General features: G+C 40.9%; 1 protein-coding gene across 2 annotated transcripts in view; it reads left to right on the plus strand.

Moving 5' to 3' along the window:
* The window catches only part of dnah9 (dynein, axonemal, heavy chain 9), a 143,900-nt gene that overhangs the window by 51,697 nt on the left and 75,742 nt on the right, over window positions 1-16,461 (plus strand). The window contains exons 37-47 of one of the 2 annotated variants that reach the window (XM_044178887.1): window positions 770-908; window positions 2,686-2,973; window positions 5,660-5,870; window positions 5,968-6,095; window positions 6,507-6,615; window positions 7,700-7,847; window positions 8,429-8,603; window positions 9,445-9,618; window positions 12,585-12,792; window positions 13,796-13,961; window positions 14,722-14,824. In XM_044178887.1, coding sequence (XP_044034822.1) covers window positions 770-908; window positions 2,686-2,973; window positions 5,660-5,870; window positions 5,968-6,095; window positions 6,507-6,615; window positions 7,700-7,847; window positions 8,429-8,603; window positions 9,445-9,618; window positions 12,585-12,792; window positions 13,796-13,961; window positions 14,722-14,824 — 1,849 coding nt within the window. Of the gene's footprint in view, window positions 1-769; window positions 909-2,685; window positions 2,974-5,659; window positions 5,871-5,967; window positions 6,096-6,506; window positions 6,616-7,699; window positions 7,848-8,428; window positions 8,604-9,444; window positions 9,619-12,584; window positions 12,793-13,795; window positions 13,962-14,461; window positions 14,491-14,721; window positions 14,825-16,461 lie in introns of those variants that run through there. The other variant, XM_044178888.1, reaches the window with a different exon arrangement.

The following is a 16,461-nucleotide window of genomic DNA, read 5'->3' on the forward strand; positions in this document are numbered from 1 at the left end:
GTTGCTGTTCAATGTCATTTTTCAATTCTGTCAGCACAAACAAAAGTCCATTCACCTCTATTCTATTCGACGACTATCTCAAAACCTGCACAAACCGCAACTATCTGCGATAGGAAATGTATTTTTTTGGAATTTGAGTGAACCAACCACATTTGTCATTTGTGGATAGTCATAAGTAATTTCTAGTAACCCAAACACAACCCTCCTTTAACTGAACTTTATTATTTTCAAAACATTCCTATTTTTGAACAGCAAATGTAATTTATGGCAATCTACAGTATATTTCTCTTGTAAAGTCTGATGGATTGTGTATAACATACCAGGAAAACATCTTCATATACCTCCCTGATACACTTACATTGGTCATTTGGCAGACACTTTTGTCCAAAGTATCATATATGTGAGGCACAATCCAAGCCACAGTAGATCAAGCAGAAGCTAGTGACAATAAGTGCCACAATGCTCAGTCAAATTCCACCTAACGCAAGTGCCACAAGGTTGCAGGTGCCAAAGCAAGTGTGTGTATAGAGAGAGAGAGAGAGAGAGAGAGCATGTTAGGTGATGAAGGTAGGTATTGAATTGTGATGGATTGTGACTTGTATTGATGCTTTTGTTGCTCTGCTGTTGTGTGAAAAATTCAGTAAAAAGACCGTACAAGTTGAATGAACTGCGTGCACTGTAGATGACGAAACATTTATTTATTATCCAGGATTGTGATTATGAACTGCAACTGAGCTCTTTTTAATGCTTTCTTTCCATTTTTCCACAGACCATGTGCCATGGTGGTGCCGGACTTTGAGCTGATCTGTGAAATCATGCTGGTGGCCGAGGGCTTCATTAACGCTCGGGTTCTCGCCAGGAAGTTTATCACCCTCTACACACTGTGTAAAGAGCTGTTGTCCAAACAGGTACTATCTGCTTTCTTTGATGTTATACATCTGATATGGTCAGAAAAAGCCAGATCCAGTTCCACTTCAAAGCTGAACGACTGACACAATGTTCTTTTTATATTTGAGGCTTTTGATAAAGGAATGACTCAGAGGCACCACACAGAAGCTGGCTTTCTAACTTAACTGTCTGAGTGAAGTGTTACATGCATATGAATAAAAGCTCCAGGGAGTTTGGATGTTATTCCATCAAAAATTTTCTTTAATCCTTTTTTAGTCCAGTCCTGTTTTACATGCATGCCATTATTTTAATTATTTAAAAAAGCAATAAAATCTCCTACGGTGCCGACTAATAGTTACAGTGGAGCTACTCGACTTAGGTAAGCGATTTAATGAGCCCTCGGTTCTGGATGAATTTCCCATGACCACAGGCCCATTTAAGTGTCATAGCACACTACATCCTTTTTATGGCTGTTTTATGAAGCTCTAGTTCTTCGGACATTTTTAAATATCACCTTAATTACACTTCAAAGTTGTTTGCCAGAGTTTCATTGCAAGTTTTCAGACATTAGCAACTTCAAATCAAATGATAAAGAACAGACTGCTTCTCTAAGCTATATTCACAATGGCTGAAACTGCAAATCAATGGAAAATGCAGATTCAGAGAACTACTTACTCGAGTTAAACGGTGGTTCAGAATTGTGGATTTTATGTTACATAGGTTCTGCTGCATGGTCCTGTGCAGAACGACTATGCTGTTTTTCCTGCCAGCGAGCAGACACCAGAGCATGCTAAGAGAGTGCAGTGAAATATATTTCATGCTGTCAAAATCAGTGTGGCCTCTAGTTTCATGGCAGTGAAATGGCGGTTGGTGATGCTGTGGCAGTGTGTGTTCTACAGGTTGGCCTGGGCGTGTTGATCCTGATGTGGGTGTGTTATGAATATTCTGCCTGTTCAGCTTCAACTACTACACTAGGCACCTGTGACAGACAACTGGCAGACACAACTGGAGAGCTTCTGGGCAGGACAGACACACCGACAGTCACTATTCAACTGATATCATATGAGAAAAATATCATATCACTGTTGAGGAGCTAGTTAGTTAGTTTGACTATCTTAGGTTAGTGTGTTAGCATGCTAGCATTTCCTAATTAGCACTAAACACAAAGTACAGCTGAGGCTGATGGGAATGAAAGTTTTGCAGGTATTTGGTCAGAAACCAAAGCATTGGACAAATTCAAATTTTGACCGGATGATGCTGCTGCATGAATAGTTGACAAGTACAATCACATCCTGTGGAGAACATGAATATCTGTACTAAATAGTAAGTGAAAAATTTGACCTGCTGGTAGCGCCAAAATCAGTAGGATTCACTCTCTCCGGACATCTGCACCAAATTTCATGACAATCCATCCAATAGTTGTTGGGATATCTCAGTCTGGACCAAAGTCGCGGCTCGACCGACCGGCATCGGAAGCCCTGTTTCAGTACTTGTTGATACTTTACACTTAATGAAAAAAGATATTAAGATGTCATAGTGGACACATTTCCTTATATTTTAAGATGATGGAGCGAGTGTTCCTCCTCAGATTTCCGTCAGCAGCTGGAGGGAAATATTAGTTTGTCTGGAAGCTGATGGATCTCAGTGGTGAACTAAAATGTTACAGATAAACTCTGATGATTATTTTTAATTAGTACATACTTTTTCAATCTTACTCAAGCTTTGCACGTCCTGCTGTGGAACTAGAAGCCTGTGTTTTCTCTCTGCTTACTGACGTCTCTCTGGCCTTTACCAAAGGACCACTATGACTGGGGCCTCCGAGCCATTAAGTCAGTCCTGGTGGTGGCCGGCTCTCTGAAGAGAGGAGACCCTGGCCGAGCAGAGGACCAGGTGCTGATGCGAGCTCTGAGAGACTTCAACATCCCCAAGATTGTGACCGATGACATGCCCGTGTTCATGGGGCTGATAGTAGACCTGTTTCCTGCTCTGGACGTCCCCAGGAAGAGAGACCTGGATTTTGAGAAGCACGTGAAGGACTCCATTCTGGACTTGAAGTTACAGGCCGAGGACAATTTTGTACTCAAGGTATGATAAAACCTGATTTTCCGATATCCTCCTGACATGCTTGTCTGCTGCAGACTCTGTTTTGATTACAACAAGTGTTGCTAAGCGAAGGATGAAGGCAAACACAATCACAAGTTGTCTGCGAAGCACGAGCAAAGCCCCCAAATGGGGGTTTCATCTTTAACAATTTAGACAGATATTACAGTTGTAGCACTTTCATTTAGATTTATCTCAGTTCTTTCCAAAAGCTATTTACCTCACGTTATAATGTTCTGCTGGGAAATACGCATTAGTGTCAAACAAGTCTGCAGGATCTGGATGAATCGGGCAAATATTGCAGAAAGCCAATGGTTGGCTGCGATGAGCGTTCAGGTGCCCAAGCTGCTGACCTAATTCTAGACATTATATTACATACAGATACACACACACACACACACGCACATGCACAATAGAAGGCGTTATATGTCAGAGACAGATGAACGCAGGACCAGGGGAAATAAGTGCAATCTGCCTCAGGTCAAATAGACACGGGAACCACATAATAACACTCCATCAATGGAGGCTGGCGCTGCACCATGCCACTTAACCCTGACATTGTGAGAGACAGCCACAGAAATAAACAAAGAGGAGGAGAAATACAGCGAGCAAGAGAGAGAGAATGGCGGAGCGGTCAATAACAACCATCCACCCCCAGAGCCTGAACTTTTACTGTCTTTGTTTGTGCGACCAACCTTTTGATTTCAGACAAAGAAGGGGGGGAGCAGGCAAGCTGAGAGAGACTGCATACCTTTAGCGTTAGCCTGTGCTAGCATTAGTCCTCCCCACATCAAAGCAGTAATCAGCCGGGGCCTTTGAGAGCGCATAGCCGCCTGCGCTCCGGCTGAATGGACGGGGTGTAGGAGCCGCGAGGAGCCCGGTCGATGGCATTGATTGAGCTCGCCATCTGTATGTTTGAGTGGAAGTGGGGAGGAAATCTCTCTTTCTCCCTTTTTCTAGCTGTAATTCTCTGTTACACACTCTGTGGTGTCACCTCACATACCTGATTTGACAGAAAATGTGTCACAGTCAAGGAAAATGTGTGTGAGTGTGAGTTTGTTAATTTACAAATGATTGACTTTAGACTTTAGACTAAAGACTGTTGAGGGGTACGGCCCAACATGAAATATTTCTCACCCCAAAAGTTGTGTCCAAAGTAGAGAAGCAATTATTTTTATACACTGTTTATAGAGTTTTTTATTTTGGTTAAAGGTTATTCTGTTCATAGAAGTTTTTACAAGAGCATATATTACTGGGAAAATATCCATCTTACTAAAGATGAGAAATATTTATTTAGAATTTAGATGAATTCTCAATTTACATGCCCCCAGTTTGTAACACAGGCTTTCTGTTATAAATATGTAATCTCAAGCTGATGATGATGACATCATCAGGATTACTTTCTCAGACGTTTAGAAATGTATGGAGACCCAAAGTGTTAAATATGGAATAAATAATGAGTCATAATATGAATAAACAGAGACAAAATATTTAATATAATCATGAAATTGTGAATTAATCCAAAATATTTTTAAAACTCAGTATGAAGTATTATGTCATCCTGCTTCTTTATTGTAGTATTGCATTTATATTTCAAGTCATGTCATTTTATTCTATTTTTTATTTCAGAATTTCACAACAGCATTTTTCCCAATAACTGATTGCTTTATTTTATAATACCAGTTTTCATCACATACTACATACTGATTGTATACAGTATGTAGTATACTTATCTATATATTAGTGTTTTTTGCTGTTAGCAACAGGAAACAGGAAAAGGTACAATACGTGCACCATCAGACCTCAGTCCCACTGCGATCTTAAAATATCACTGTCAGTTAAACTTCACAAATAGAAAGCTAACTGGTTGTCCAAATATTTAATATTTCAGGGTTTTTTTTCCTCAGGTCTTTCTTGAGCTGTTTCACCACCATCCACAATTCCTTGTACTTTTTTGCAGCTGTGGGCAGCTCTTCCATTTCCTTTGTGTGTTACATTGTGGGTGAACAATCAGAGAACAGAATTACAATTTGCTTGGAACTAGTATGTAGTATGGATGGGAGATGGGAAATAATCCAATCATTTTTTAAAACTCAGCTGGTCATTTTCGGAAAAAAAGGAACATTTCATATTTTGGAGCTGAGTTTTAAAAAATATTGGATTATTTCCCATCGCCACATTTATATAACATATTTTGTCCGTATTAATTCTATTTTTTTATTATATGCATTTATACATTTCATAATGTCTTTTTTATTGATTTAATATTGAACACTTTTGGTGTCCATAGACTATTGAATACTAATCCCTATGACATGTAAACTGATCTTCGTGTGTAAAATAGTTGGAGTGGCCAACAGAGAATAATGAGGGTGCAGATATCTGTCCTTCCAGAAGACCCCTGCTGTCATTTATTGTAGTCTGTGAACAGTGTGCTAAGCTACTGCTCCGTCTTTCTGCATCACTATATATTCACCATAAACCAGAACATTAAGAACGAGATGCAGTAGACTGAGTGGTACAGTGTAGTGACCCATGAAATGTAACATTACCCTGTAAAAGGGTCAGGGTTTATTTGTATACCATGTCATCAGTGTCCTTCACGTGATGTAAACAAGGCATAAAATAAAATGTTTCATTCTGTATGTGTGTGTGTGTGTGTGTGTGTTAGGTGGTGCAGCTGGAGGAGCTGCTGGCGGTGCGTCACTCTGTGTTTGTGATCGGGAACGCAGGCACCGGAAAGAGTCAGGTGATGAGGTCACTCCAAAGGACCTATCAGAACATGAAGCGCAGACCTGTGTGGGCCGACCTTAACCCAAAGGCTGTGACCAATGACGAGCTTTTTGGCATAATAAACCCGGCAACCAGAGAGTGGAAAGATGGTGATTACTGCAGTCCTGCAGAAACAGTGTTTGCTCAGTACAAAGTGTTTAATGACCTGAGTCAAATATCCAAAATGTGAACTCCTTCTCCCTACAGGCCTGTTCTCCAATATAATGCGTGAACTGGCCAATGTCAGTCACAACGGACCTAAGTGGATTGTTTTGGATGGAGACATTGACCCCATGTGGATTGAGTCACTCAACACAGTCATGGATGACAACAAGGTGTGAGCGAGTTGAGTGTGTGTGTGTGTGTGTGTGTGTGTGTATGTGTGGGCTTAGTCTTTTATTCAGTATCAAAATGACTAAGGTTACACATTTTCACTGTTGTTCACTAAATCAGCATTCAGATATGAATAGGAAGATTTGGTTGACTCATCACTGAGTAGTAAACTATTTGTACTCTGTGGATGAGAGAATAAATGACAGTGTGTGTGTGTGTGTGTGTGTGTGTGTGTGTGTGTGTGTGTGTGTGTGTGTGTGTGTGTGTGTGTTTAATGCTGTAGTAGTAGTAAAAATAGTGAAAAGAGCTGAGGAAAGCAGGTGACATAATCCAGGCTAAGACTGTGTAAAAAGCACAAAAACACAGTCATATCTCTGTACACTGTGTGTAAATACGCTGTCTCCTTCTGTTAGGTGCTGACTCTGGCCAGTAATGAGCGAATCCCTCTGAACCCCACCATGAGGCTGGTGTTTGAGATCAGCCACCTTCGCACTGCTACCCCCGCTACTGTATCCAGAGCAGGTAGTCCCTGCTTTCCTTTCTTTGTCTCATCCTTTTACTTGGTAACTTTTGACAATATTGTGGTTGTACTGGATTTATTTTCCTTTTGCAGCAAGGCTGGGTTACCAACCAGGCACAGCGGGCAGCTGACCCACAGGGGCCCAAAGAGGCCAAACTTTACTGTGTGTCAATATTATGTTCACTTGTTTGCACCACTAAAGAGCAATGTCAACTGAGGCGGGTCCATTATTATTATCTAATCTTGAGGTTCTGTGTCAAAATTTAGGTTAAGACCTTAAAGCTTTACTGATAAATATTTGTTAGATAACTACACGTAATGTGAAAGGGGTTGCTTGGAGTGATGAACACACAGTGACCACTTTGGTGCAGACTGAAATATAATATATATTGGATGGATTGCCATGAAATGTGGTACAGATACCCATATTTCCCAGTAGATGAATACCACAGACTTTGGTGATCCCCTGACTTTACATCTGCCAGTGCCACCAGCTGGTTGACATTTGTGCTTTTGAGTGAAATTATTGGATAGATTGCCATGCAATTTGGTACACACATTTATGTCCCCATCAGGATGAATTGTAATAAATTTGGTGATCCCCTGATTTTTCGTCTTGCACCATCATCAGGTCAAAATTTGTCAATTTGTCCAATTATTTTGTTTATGACCAAATACCTGCAACACTACTAACATTCCCATCAGCCTTAGCTGTATTTTGTGTTTAGTGCTAATTAGCAAATGTTAGCAAGCTAACAAGCTAAACTAAGATGGTAAATATTATACCTGCTAAATATCAGCAGAGCCGCTAGCATGGCTGTAGACTAGTCTTGTTTAACGTAATTTAGGATTTGTCTATGTGGATTGTGTTCCAAACAATTTGAATGACAAATGGCAAATAATGGAGCAGCCATATAGTCTGTTGGAGGGCGGTGACATGGCACATACACAGGCAGGAGGTGTGGGGGGATCAAAAGGGGCCCAACAACACATTGTTGCCCCGGGAAAGCCATAACAGGTTAATCCAGCCATGTTGGCAGGTACTGTATTCAGTAAATGTGTTGTATTCCCTGTTTTTCTTTTCAGGCATCCTGTACATAAACCCAGCAGACCTCGGCTGGAACCCTTCAGTGTCAAGCTGGATCGATAGGAGGGAGGTCCAATCAGAAAAGGCCAACCTGACCATACTGTTCGACAAGTACCTCCCCTCTTGCCTGGATGCCCTCAGATCAAGGTAACACAGCTCTTCCACAGCTCATGAAATGACACTGTTACAGTCATGTCCAGTTGACGCAGGATGTTGGGGTGTGACATAACAAGACGAGGGACAGTGCAAAAGTGGGCTGAAGCAAATAGGGACTGACTCAGAAGAACTGGATGCCATCCTGCATTCTATTGTACAGGACCACTCGCCTCCTCAAACACCTCCATCACCACTGCTATTGGAGCAGACAACAAAAACAGGAAGCAGAGGAGGGAGACAGAGAGGAGGAATATTTTGTCCTCATTGCCAGGCCAAAAATCCAGAAAATGCACCACTGTACATTAACACAATGCCACATAGATATTCATAGATACATTTGTCATCCGCTTTCTTGGAAGCAAACGGAATTGAATTTTGTTTTGTCAAAAGAAACTAATTTTTCTGTTAAATCTGTTAAAAAAAAATGTGTGACACAATTCAAAATTACATAAGGTGATAATTTAACATTTTATTTTCTTCTTTCAGCACAGTAGTTATTTTACGTGCTATATGAGACACAAGTCAGTGGTAAATCTTGAATCCAGTGATGTAATGTGCCTGTCTTTGCTCAGGTTTAAGAAGATCATCCCTATCCCTGAGCAGAGTATGGTCCAGATGCTGTGCTACTTGCTGGAGTGTCTGCTGACTCCAGAAAACACCCCGCCAGACTGTGCAAAGGAACTATATGAGCTCTATTTTGTCTTTGCTGCGGTCTGGGCCTTTGGGGGAGCCATGTTCCAGGACCAGGTACTTCATGGGCCTCTGGGCATGTGAGATGCTTACTAAGTGGTTGCATAAAGAGGGAAAAGAATGGGACACAACTAAAACAGCTGAATGATTTTTTTTCCTCCTTCCTGAAAGAGTTTTTTGCACTTGCATTATGGGTATTCCTCGGTACTATTCAAGCCCTGATGGCTCTTATGCAACTCAACTTTGTGTCTCTATTTATGAGAAGTCATTTGAAAGTTATTTTCAGTTGAAGAAATGGCAGGTTTTTGAAAAGGGAGAGATCTCCATCTGAAAATGAAGTGGACTCCATTCCTGCTCAACAATACACAGACTGGCTGAATTTAAATCAGCAGGAGAGCCGTGGCGAGCAGTTGCTAAGCAATCCAGTTAGTGCTGTACAGTAAGCGCGTCCATCTAAGTTATGGGATAAAACTGCTCTCCCCTCGGTACAAATGTACTCCACTTTATTTTCCCATCACAGATGCATTTAAATGCTAAGTGGTTTTATTGACTGGAGAGTTGGTAGTGAATAGAGGAGACAGGTACCAAGGGGTGGGGAGGCAGAGAGGAAGGCGAGGAACTGCCAGCCAGCAGGTGATGAGGCTACTTCACTGTCTGAATCAGACAGATGGATAGATAGGCCTGCCATCTCTCATTTTCTACCCTTCAACTGCTGTGACTGTATCTCTGTGTTGTCGTCATTTATTTGTCCTCTGGTTTGTATTCACTCCAGTGTAAATCAAACGCACAGATCCATAGCTACTGTATGGGGGAGAAAAAGCAGAGAGGAAGTCATTTTAGAGTATTGACCGCCCGTCTACCCTCTGTGTCTCTGTGTGTGTGCTCTGTGTGAGTGTAGCTGGTCGACTACAGAGTGGAGTTCAGCAAGTGGTGGACGGCCGAGTTCAAAACCATCAAGTTCCCATCCCAGGGCACCGTGTTTGACTACTACATCGACCCCGAAAGCAAGAAGTTTGAACCCTGGTCCAAGATGGTGCCCAAGTTTGAGATGGATACAGATACACCACTTCAGGTACAACAGGTTGTTTCAGAGTATTCAAGCTATAGGCACGTTTTTGGTGGAATTACAGAGATTTCATCTACTGGACTTAAATTACATAACATACAATTTTGATAATCGGTTAATAGTTTAAAGCTGCACTAATCACTATTTTTATATTAACAGTGGGTTAAATTACTACAGTGGTGTGAAAAAGTGTTTGCCCCCTTCCTGATTTCTTATTTTTGTCACACTTAAAATGTTTCAGATCATCAAAACAAATTTAAATATTAGTCAAACACAAGTAAACACAAAATGCAGTTTTTAAATGAAGGTTGTTATTATTAAAAAGGAAAACAAAATCTGTCAGCAGGCAGACACGGGACACGAAGGTCAGTACAATGACAAGGGAGTTTATTGTAAAGCAAGACAGAATACTGGGTAAAGCAAAATACAGTGGAAAGTCTATGAGTCTTATCTGATTATGAGTAGTAGTTCAGTCCACTGGAGAAGACAGGAAACAGGAGAGCCAGGAGTCGAAGACACACGCAACGGTTGAGTGGAGTTCAGAGTCCTTGGGGAATCTTCAGGAGATACTGCGGTCGGGTTGAATCTCATAGTAGGTTCGAGACCAGACAGTGAGTGAAGTAGGGGAGTGTGACTTTATAGTGTGGGGTTGGTGATTGGTGGCAGTTGTGTGATCAGTACTCAGGTGAGTGAGATCTGTTGATTGCAGTGGGTGGAGCTGGTGGTGTCTGTGTTGGCTCTCTGACAAAATCCATACCTATATGGCCCTGTGTGAAAAAGTGATTGCCCCCTAAACCTAATAACTGGTTGGGCCACCCTTAGCAGCAACAACTGCAATCAAGCGTTTGCGATAACTTGCAATGAGTCTTTTACAGCGCTGTGGAGGAATTTTGGCCCACTCATCTTTACAGAATTGTTGTTATTCAGCCACATTGGAGGGTTTTCGAGCATGAACAGCCTTTTTAAGGTCATGCCACAGCATCTCAATAGGATTCAGGTCAGGTCCAAAGTCTGTCAGCCTCACTAGAATGCTGTATCAAATTCACATCTGAATCCATATAAGGTTCGGCTATGATGCAACAGATGTTGAATAAACATTCGCAGACAGTTTGCTCAACTTATCTCCACCAGGCCACTCCAACGTCTTCATTTTGTTCTTCTTCAGCCATTCATAGACCCCACAACAACATCCAAAGAACTGCAGGCCTCACTTGCCTCAGTTAAGGTCAGTGTTCATGACTCCACCATAAGAAAGAGACTGGGCAAAAATGGCCTGCATGGCAGAGTTCCAAGACGAAAACCACTGCTGAGCAAAAAGAACATTAAGGCTCGTCTCATTTTTGCCAGAAAACATCATGATGATCCCCAGGACTTTTGGGAAAATACTCTGACGAGACAAAAGTTGAACTTTTCGGAAGGTGTGTGTCCCATTACATCTGGCGTAAAAGTAACACCGCATTTCAGAAAAAGAACATCATACCAACAGTAAAATATGGTGGTGGTAGTGTGATGGTCTGGGGCTGTTTTGCTGCTTCAGGACCTGGAAGACTTGCTGTGATAAATGGAACCATGAATTCTGCTGTCTACCAAAAACTCCTGAAGGAGAATGTCCGGCCATCTGTTGTGACCTCAAGCTGAACTTGGGTTCTGCAGCAGGACAATGATCCAAAACACACCAGCTAGCTAAAAACTGCATTTTGTGTTTACTTGTGTTATCGTTGACTAATATTTAAATTTGTTTGATGATTTGAAACATTTAAGTGTGACAAACGTGCAAAAAAAGAAATCAGGAAGGGGGCAAACACTTTTTCACACCACTGTATATAGACAGTATAATCTGCAGTTGCTCGCAAGGACGATTAAGCGTCTTTCAGTTGACTTTTTTTTTTTTTTTTTTTTTTTTTTTTTTTTTACTGTTTTGGTTCACTCTCACTGCTCTTGTCAACCTGGGTTCCAGCAGCAGGAGGCAGCGTTTTTCAATGAAAATCTCTAATAAACCCACTGTACACAACCTGCCCAGTACCTAAGTTAGCAACTAGCTGGAGCATTTAGCAGCTTAAGACCCTCTTAAGTGCCTCAAGAGTTGAAGACTAAAACACAAGACTACATTTGTGAGGTGGCTAAAAACACAACTCCAAAATAATGCTAATGTTGCTCTGTGTCTGCTGGATGTGTGAATATGTTAACATACTAACATGTTAGCCAACCTTTTGTGTTTCTCACTTGTTCGGAAGTTCTGCCCCCAGGTGGCCAAAAAATAAAAACACAGATTAATGGAGCTTAAAATCCTACATAGAGCCTGATCGCACTGACAATATTACAGACTGATTATAACTTACCACAGTTATATACAGTTATATCGGTACTGGGTTAAATGATCGCTAATAAGTAATAAGAAGCTGCAGTACAAAAATGCCAAAGATGTTTGAGCTAATTTTGAAACTGTGTCTCCATTACTTAGTTTTGTCCACCAGAGAGCACTTACAAGTTTCTTTTTTAACTGTAAAAAGTCCAGCTCAGTACATATTTTGGTCACAATTCATTGATCTTCATGTTTTCATTGATCCAAATTTAAGGGGTCTTTATAAAATATGTGTTTATGTTATTTGTTTGTGTTAAAAAATGAATATTGGTTGATATATTGTTTATTATATTATTTTTTTTAAACTTTCAAACATCAGTGCTTGTATTGGCCTCAAAAATCCAGTATCGGTTATCAAGCAAGAATGCAAAACATCCCAGCTTCTCCAATGTGAGGTTTTTCTGCTTTTCTGTTTTATGTCATTACAAGTTCTTTGACAAATTCACAGTCACATTTAGGAACTTGTGGATTGACGGATTAATTTATAATCAAAATAATCCTTAGTTGCAGCCCTATAAGCCTTCAGTATATTAACATCTTAACAAGGATTGTGCACATACTGTATGATTTTTATGTGTATACATATTGTATGTTTGTTTCCCATGTGCAGGCATGTCTGGTCCACACTACAGAGACCATTCGCGTTCGTTACTTCATGGATCGCCTCCTGGAACATCGTCGGCCCGTCATGCTGGTCGGGAACGCTGGGACAGGGAAGTCTGTTCTGGTTGGGGACAAACTGGGATCGTTGGACGCAGAGAAATACATGATTAAAAATGTTCCGTTTAACTATTACACCACGTCTGCTATGCTCCAAGGTAGGAACCATACATTTGTATATCAGGCTTTATACTATCGCCATGTCAAATATTTGTTTCTGATTGGCTGGCAGGTGTGTGTTAAAATTATGTATCACAGGATTATACCAATAATTATTCCAATTTAAGTTCTTACAACAACCTGTACAGCAGGATCCATCACATCCTTGTTTTTAAGGCCATTTCTGTTGCTGTTTTCTTGTATGTAGCTAGATAGCTAGCTAGCAATGTATGACAATACAATCTCTATTTTTGATCCCCTTTTGTTGACTGTTTCTCCAACTGGCAGAATTCAATTTGAATGTCAGAGATGTTGTAGGCGATTCAGAGGTCTGGAACCAGGCTAAGTGTAAAGCCCTCTGTGACACACTTTTGATTTTGAACTATTTGAATAAACACAATTTGACTCCACATTAGCCAAAGAAGTTTAATTTCAATTTTGCTGTTGTTTTCTTGCCATGAAAACTACAATAGTACTGATAATGCACTAGACTTGGCAGAGTCAAACATTTTCTATACTGGAACACCTCAGACTGCATTATTGCCTATGTAGGTTAAGCTTTAATACAGCAACAAAGAATTGTCTACTTGCGACCCCTCGTACTGGGTGCATGACTATGAGCTGTGAGCAGTTTAATTAAAGTGCGATTTTCCCTCCTAGACGGTTTCATAATATTTAGAGGTCTAAAAAGGTCAAACTATACAGTATTTCAAAATAAAAAAAAGCAAAGGCAAAAAAAAAGTTCAAACAATAAACCAACTTCTGTGTAGCAGACTTTCTGTCTTATTACATGTCAAGCATCTCGCGACCCCTTAGATTCATCCTGCAACCCCTTTTGGGGATCCCTACTCTTCCAGTTAAATCAAAAGTCTCAACACTGACCTGTGACTCTCTAGCTCTAAACTGCTCCATGAATATTGGCATTCAATTACACCTTTATCAGTGTTCATTTTTTCTTTCCCGCATTTCTGCTCTCTGCTCCTCCATTCCTCTCCTACACAGCGGTGTTGGAAAAGCCCCTTGAGAAGAAAGCAGGGCGCAACTATGGACCTCCGGGTAGCAGAAGACTGATCTACTTCATAGACGACATGAATATGCCCGAGGTGGATGCATATGGCACGGTGCAACCTCACACGCTCATACGCCAACACATGGACTACAACCACTGGTAAGGCTCTGTCATTTACGTGCAGCTATGCAATATATATGTATGAACAAACACGAGTACATGCCTGTGCTGTTTAAAGCGGATGACATTATGCCTAGACTCTGTCTATCTAGGTGATTTTCAGAAAATACCACATCAGCAGGGGATAGTTCCTCACTGTAATTGCATAAATGATGGACAGTTTCAGACAATTTCCCCCATGTATTAACATCGAAAAGGATAATTCAGATAATAGAGTGCCAGCAGCTGATAGGTGTAATACCCTAATAATTCAGATGAACAGCCTTTCTACTGAAAACATCTTTTAGTATTCAGACAGATCCCTGCCTCAGTATCAATATTCTACAACTTTTATGAGTGTCACAAGTCAAATGTGAGTGCAGGGTTGTATGATTCCTCTTAAAAAGGATTTTGTTGCTCATCTCTCTGACACAGTGAGGCCATTCTGAACATAGTTCCACTGCGTCAGACACAGGCTGACTGGCTTAGACACGGTCAGCCCATTAGAGATATGCTGGGAGGATTTCAGGTATGAAATTGAGAGGAGGGAGGATGCTACTGAGCCACGCCAGCTTAAGTGGGAGCTGAGGCGTCCATATCGGTAAAAGTGTGAGGAAGGTGTGTGTGTATGTGTGTGTGTGTGTGTGTGTGTGTGTGTGTGTGTGTGCCAGGGCGTGTGTGGGTGTTTGTGTGCATGCGAGGCTGTTAAATAATGATTTTTTTCCCCCCTGTATGTTTGTGTGTGTGTGTGTACTCCCAGGTATGACCGTAATAAGCTGCTTTTGAAGGAGATACACAGCGTTCAATACGTGTCCTGCATGAACCCCACAGCCGGCAGCTTCACCATCAATCCACGACTGCAGGTACACACACACACACACACACACACAGACACACATTCAGCATGTCCTCACAGCACATTGTGTTCCACTGGTTATGCAACACACTGCTAGGGTTACATGTGCACTAATTCCTCTTGCACTTGTTATCATAGACAGTCTTTTATCTATATTTGTCTCCTATTATACAATTAGGTGACATGTGCTGCTCCACATTCATTTATTTATTCAGCTGAATTTTTTTGGCAAAACTTTGGACCAATACATTGTTTGTCCGCATTCATGTTGTTTTCTGTTTGTTTGTTCATTTGTCCGCTCATTCATTTGCGTGGCCATTCATGCACAGTTGATTGGATTTATATAAAACTTTAACAAAAAGCAAATTACGGTGTGTCTCAACATTACGTTTCAGAAATTACACTGGTGTGCCCGAGGGTGGGGGCACATTATTTGCTTGTTCATTTGTTTGTTCATGTTGTTTGTGCCATATCTCAGGCTGATCTGATGTATCTAAACGTTTAAGCACAAGAAAAACACAGTGGTGAAAGATGGATGCCACAATAACTGTTCATGTGTTCATTCAGTGTTCTAATGTGATATCTCAGACATTACTTACTAGATTCTACTGATGTGTGTTCAGTACCAAAAGTCTAAACACTCTGTAATACTGACTTGTAAAAAGGACGTGATGATCCATTCTAAACTGCATTCGTTACTGCAGTCTTTTGGCCTTAGACGCAGTGCAATCCATAAAGTTTAGATTATTGTCAACATCAATTCCAAGCTGTTTAAACGTTGAGACTCTTTTAACTAATTTCACCGCCAATCCAAGTCAAGGGCACATCACAGTTTTTACATTTAAAGTCAGCATGGCCCTGTTTTGTTTTTTTTACATTGACCTGAAGATCTGATCAAATTTTTTCTCTCTTTCTCAAAATACATTGTAGAGTTGACATCTGATTTTAAAAAGCCTACCAATGCTGTGTCGTTAAAAAACTTTTTGGCTGAGAGGACTGGCATTGGTTTGTGTGAAAAGTGTATAAAACAGGTGATAAGACGCATTCTTGAGGCGCTCCTGTACTTATTCTAGGAGATGACAGTATAGAATTTACTTAAACTTGTTGGCTACATTTTACAAAAAAATCCACAGTTAGGTTGCCGTTGACACCCAGATCTGTTGAAACAGTAGGTGAGGCTGAATGGTGTTAAAAGTACTTACAACAGAATTTTGACAAAGCCATGAGCCTGTTCAAGATGTTCATAAATACTGTTTAACATAAGCAGCAGTGCGTCTTCAACCCGCCTAGCTTTCTGACATGCAAACTGATAAGGACTGAGGTGAGAGATGATGTCAGGGTTTAGATGATTTAAGATCAGCTTCTCAAGACATTTCTTTGGGACTGATATTAAAGCCACAGGGCGGTAATTGTTCATTTCAACTAGTCAGTTACTTTTAGGGACCGGCACAATCCAAGATTCTTTCCACAGGTCAGGGATCTTGCCTGTACGTTTCTACTGACCACTGAAACTACCTCTGAAAGGGGATCGTTAACTGATCAGCACACACCTTAATTGTCTTGCACCTGATCCTGTCAGAGCCCATAGATTTTCTAGCCTTTGGCAGCCATAAAGCAAATTAGGCTCATCTTAAACTGTCCTCA

The sequence above is a fragment of the Siniperca chuatsi genome, linkage group LG20, assembly GCF_020085105.1.
Source record: "Siniperca chuatsi isolate FFG_IHB_CAS linkage group LG20, ASM2008510v1, whole genome shotgun sequence".
Classification (NCBI taxonomy): domain Eukaryota; kingdom Metazoa; phylum Chordata; class Actinopteri; order Centrarchiformes; family Sinipercidae; genus Siniperca; species Siniperca chuatsi.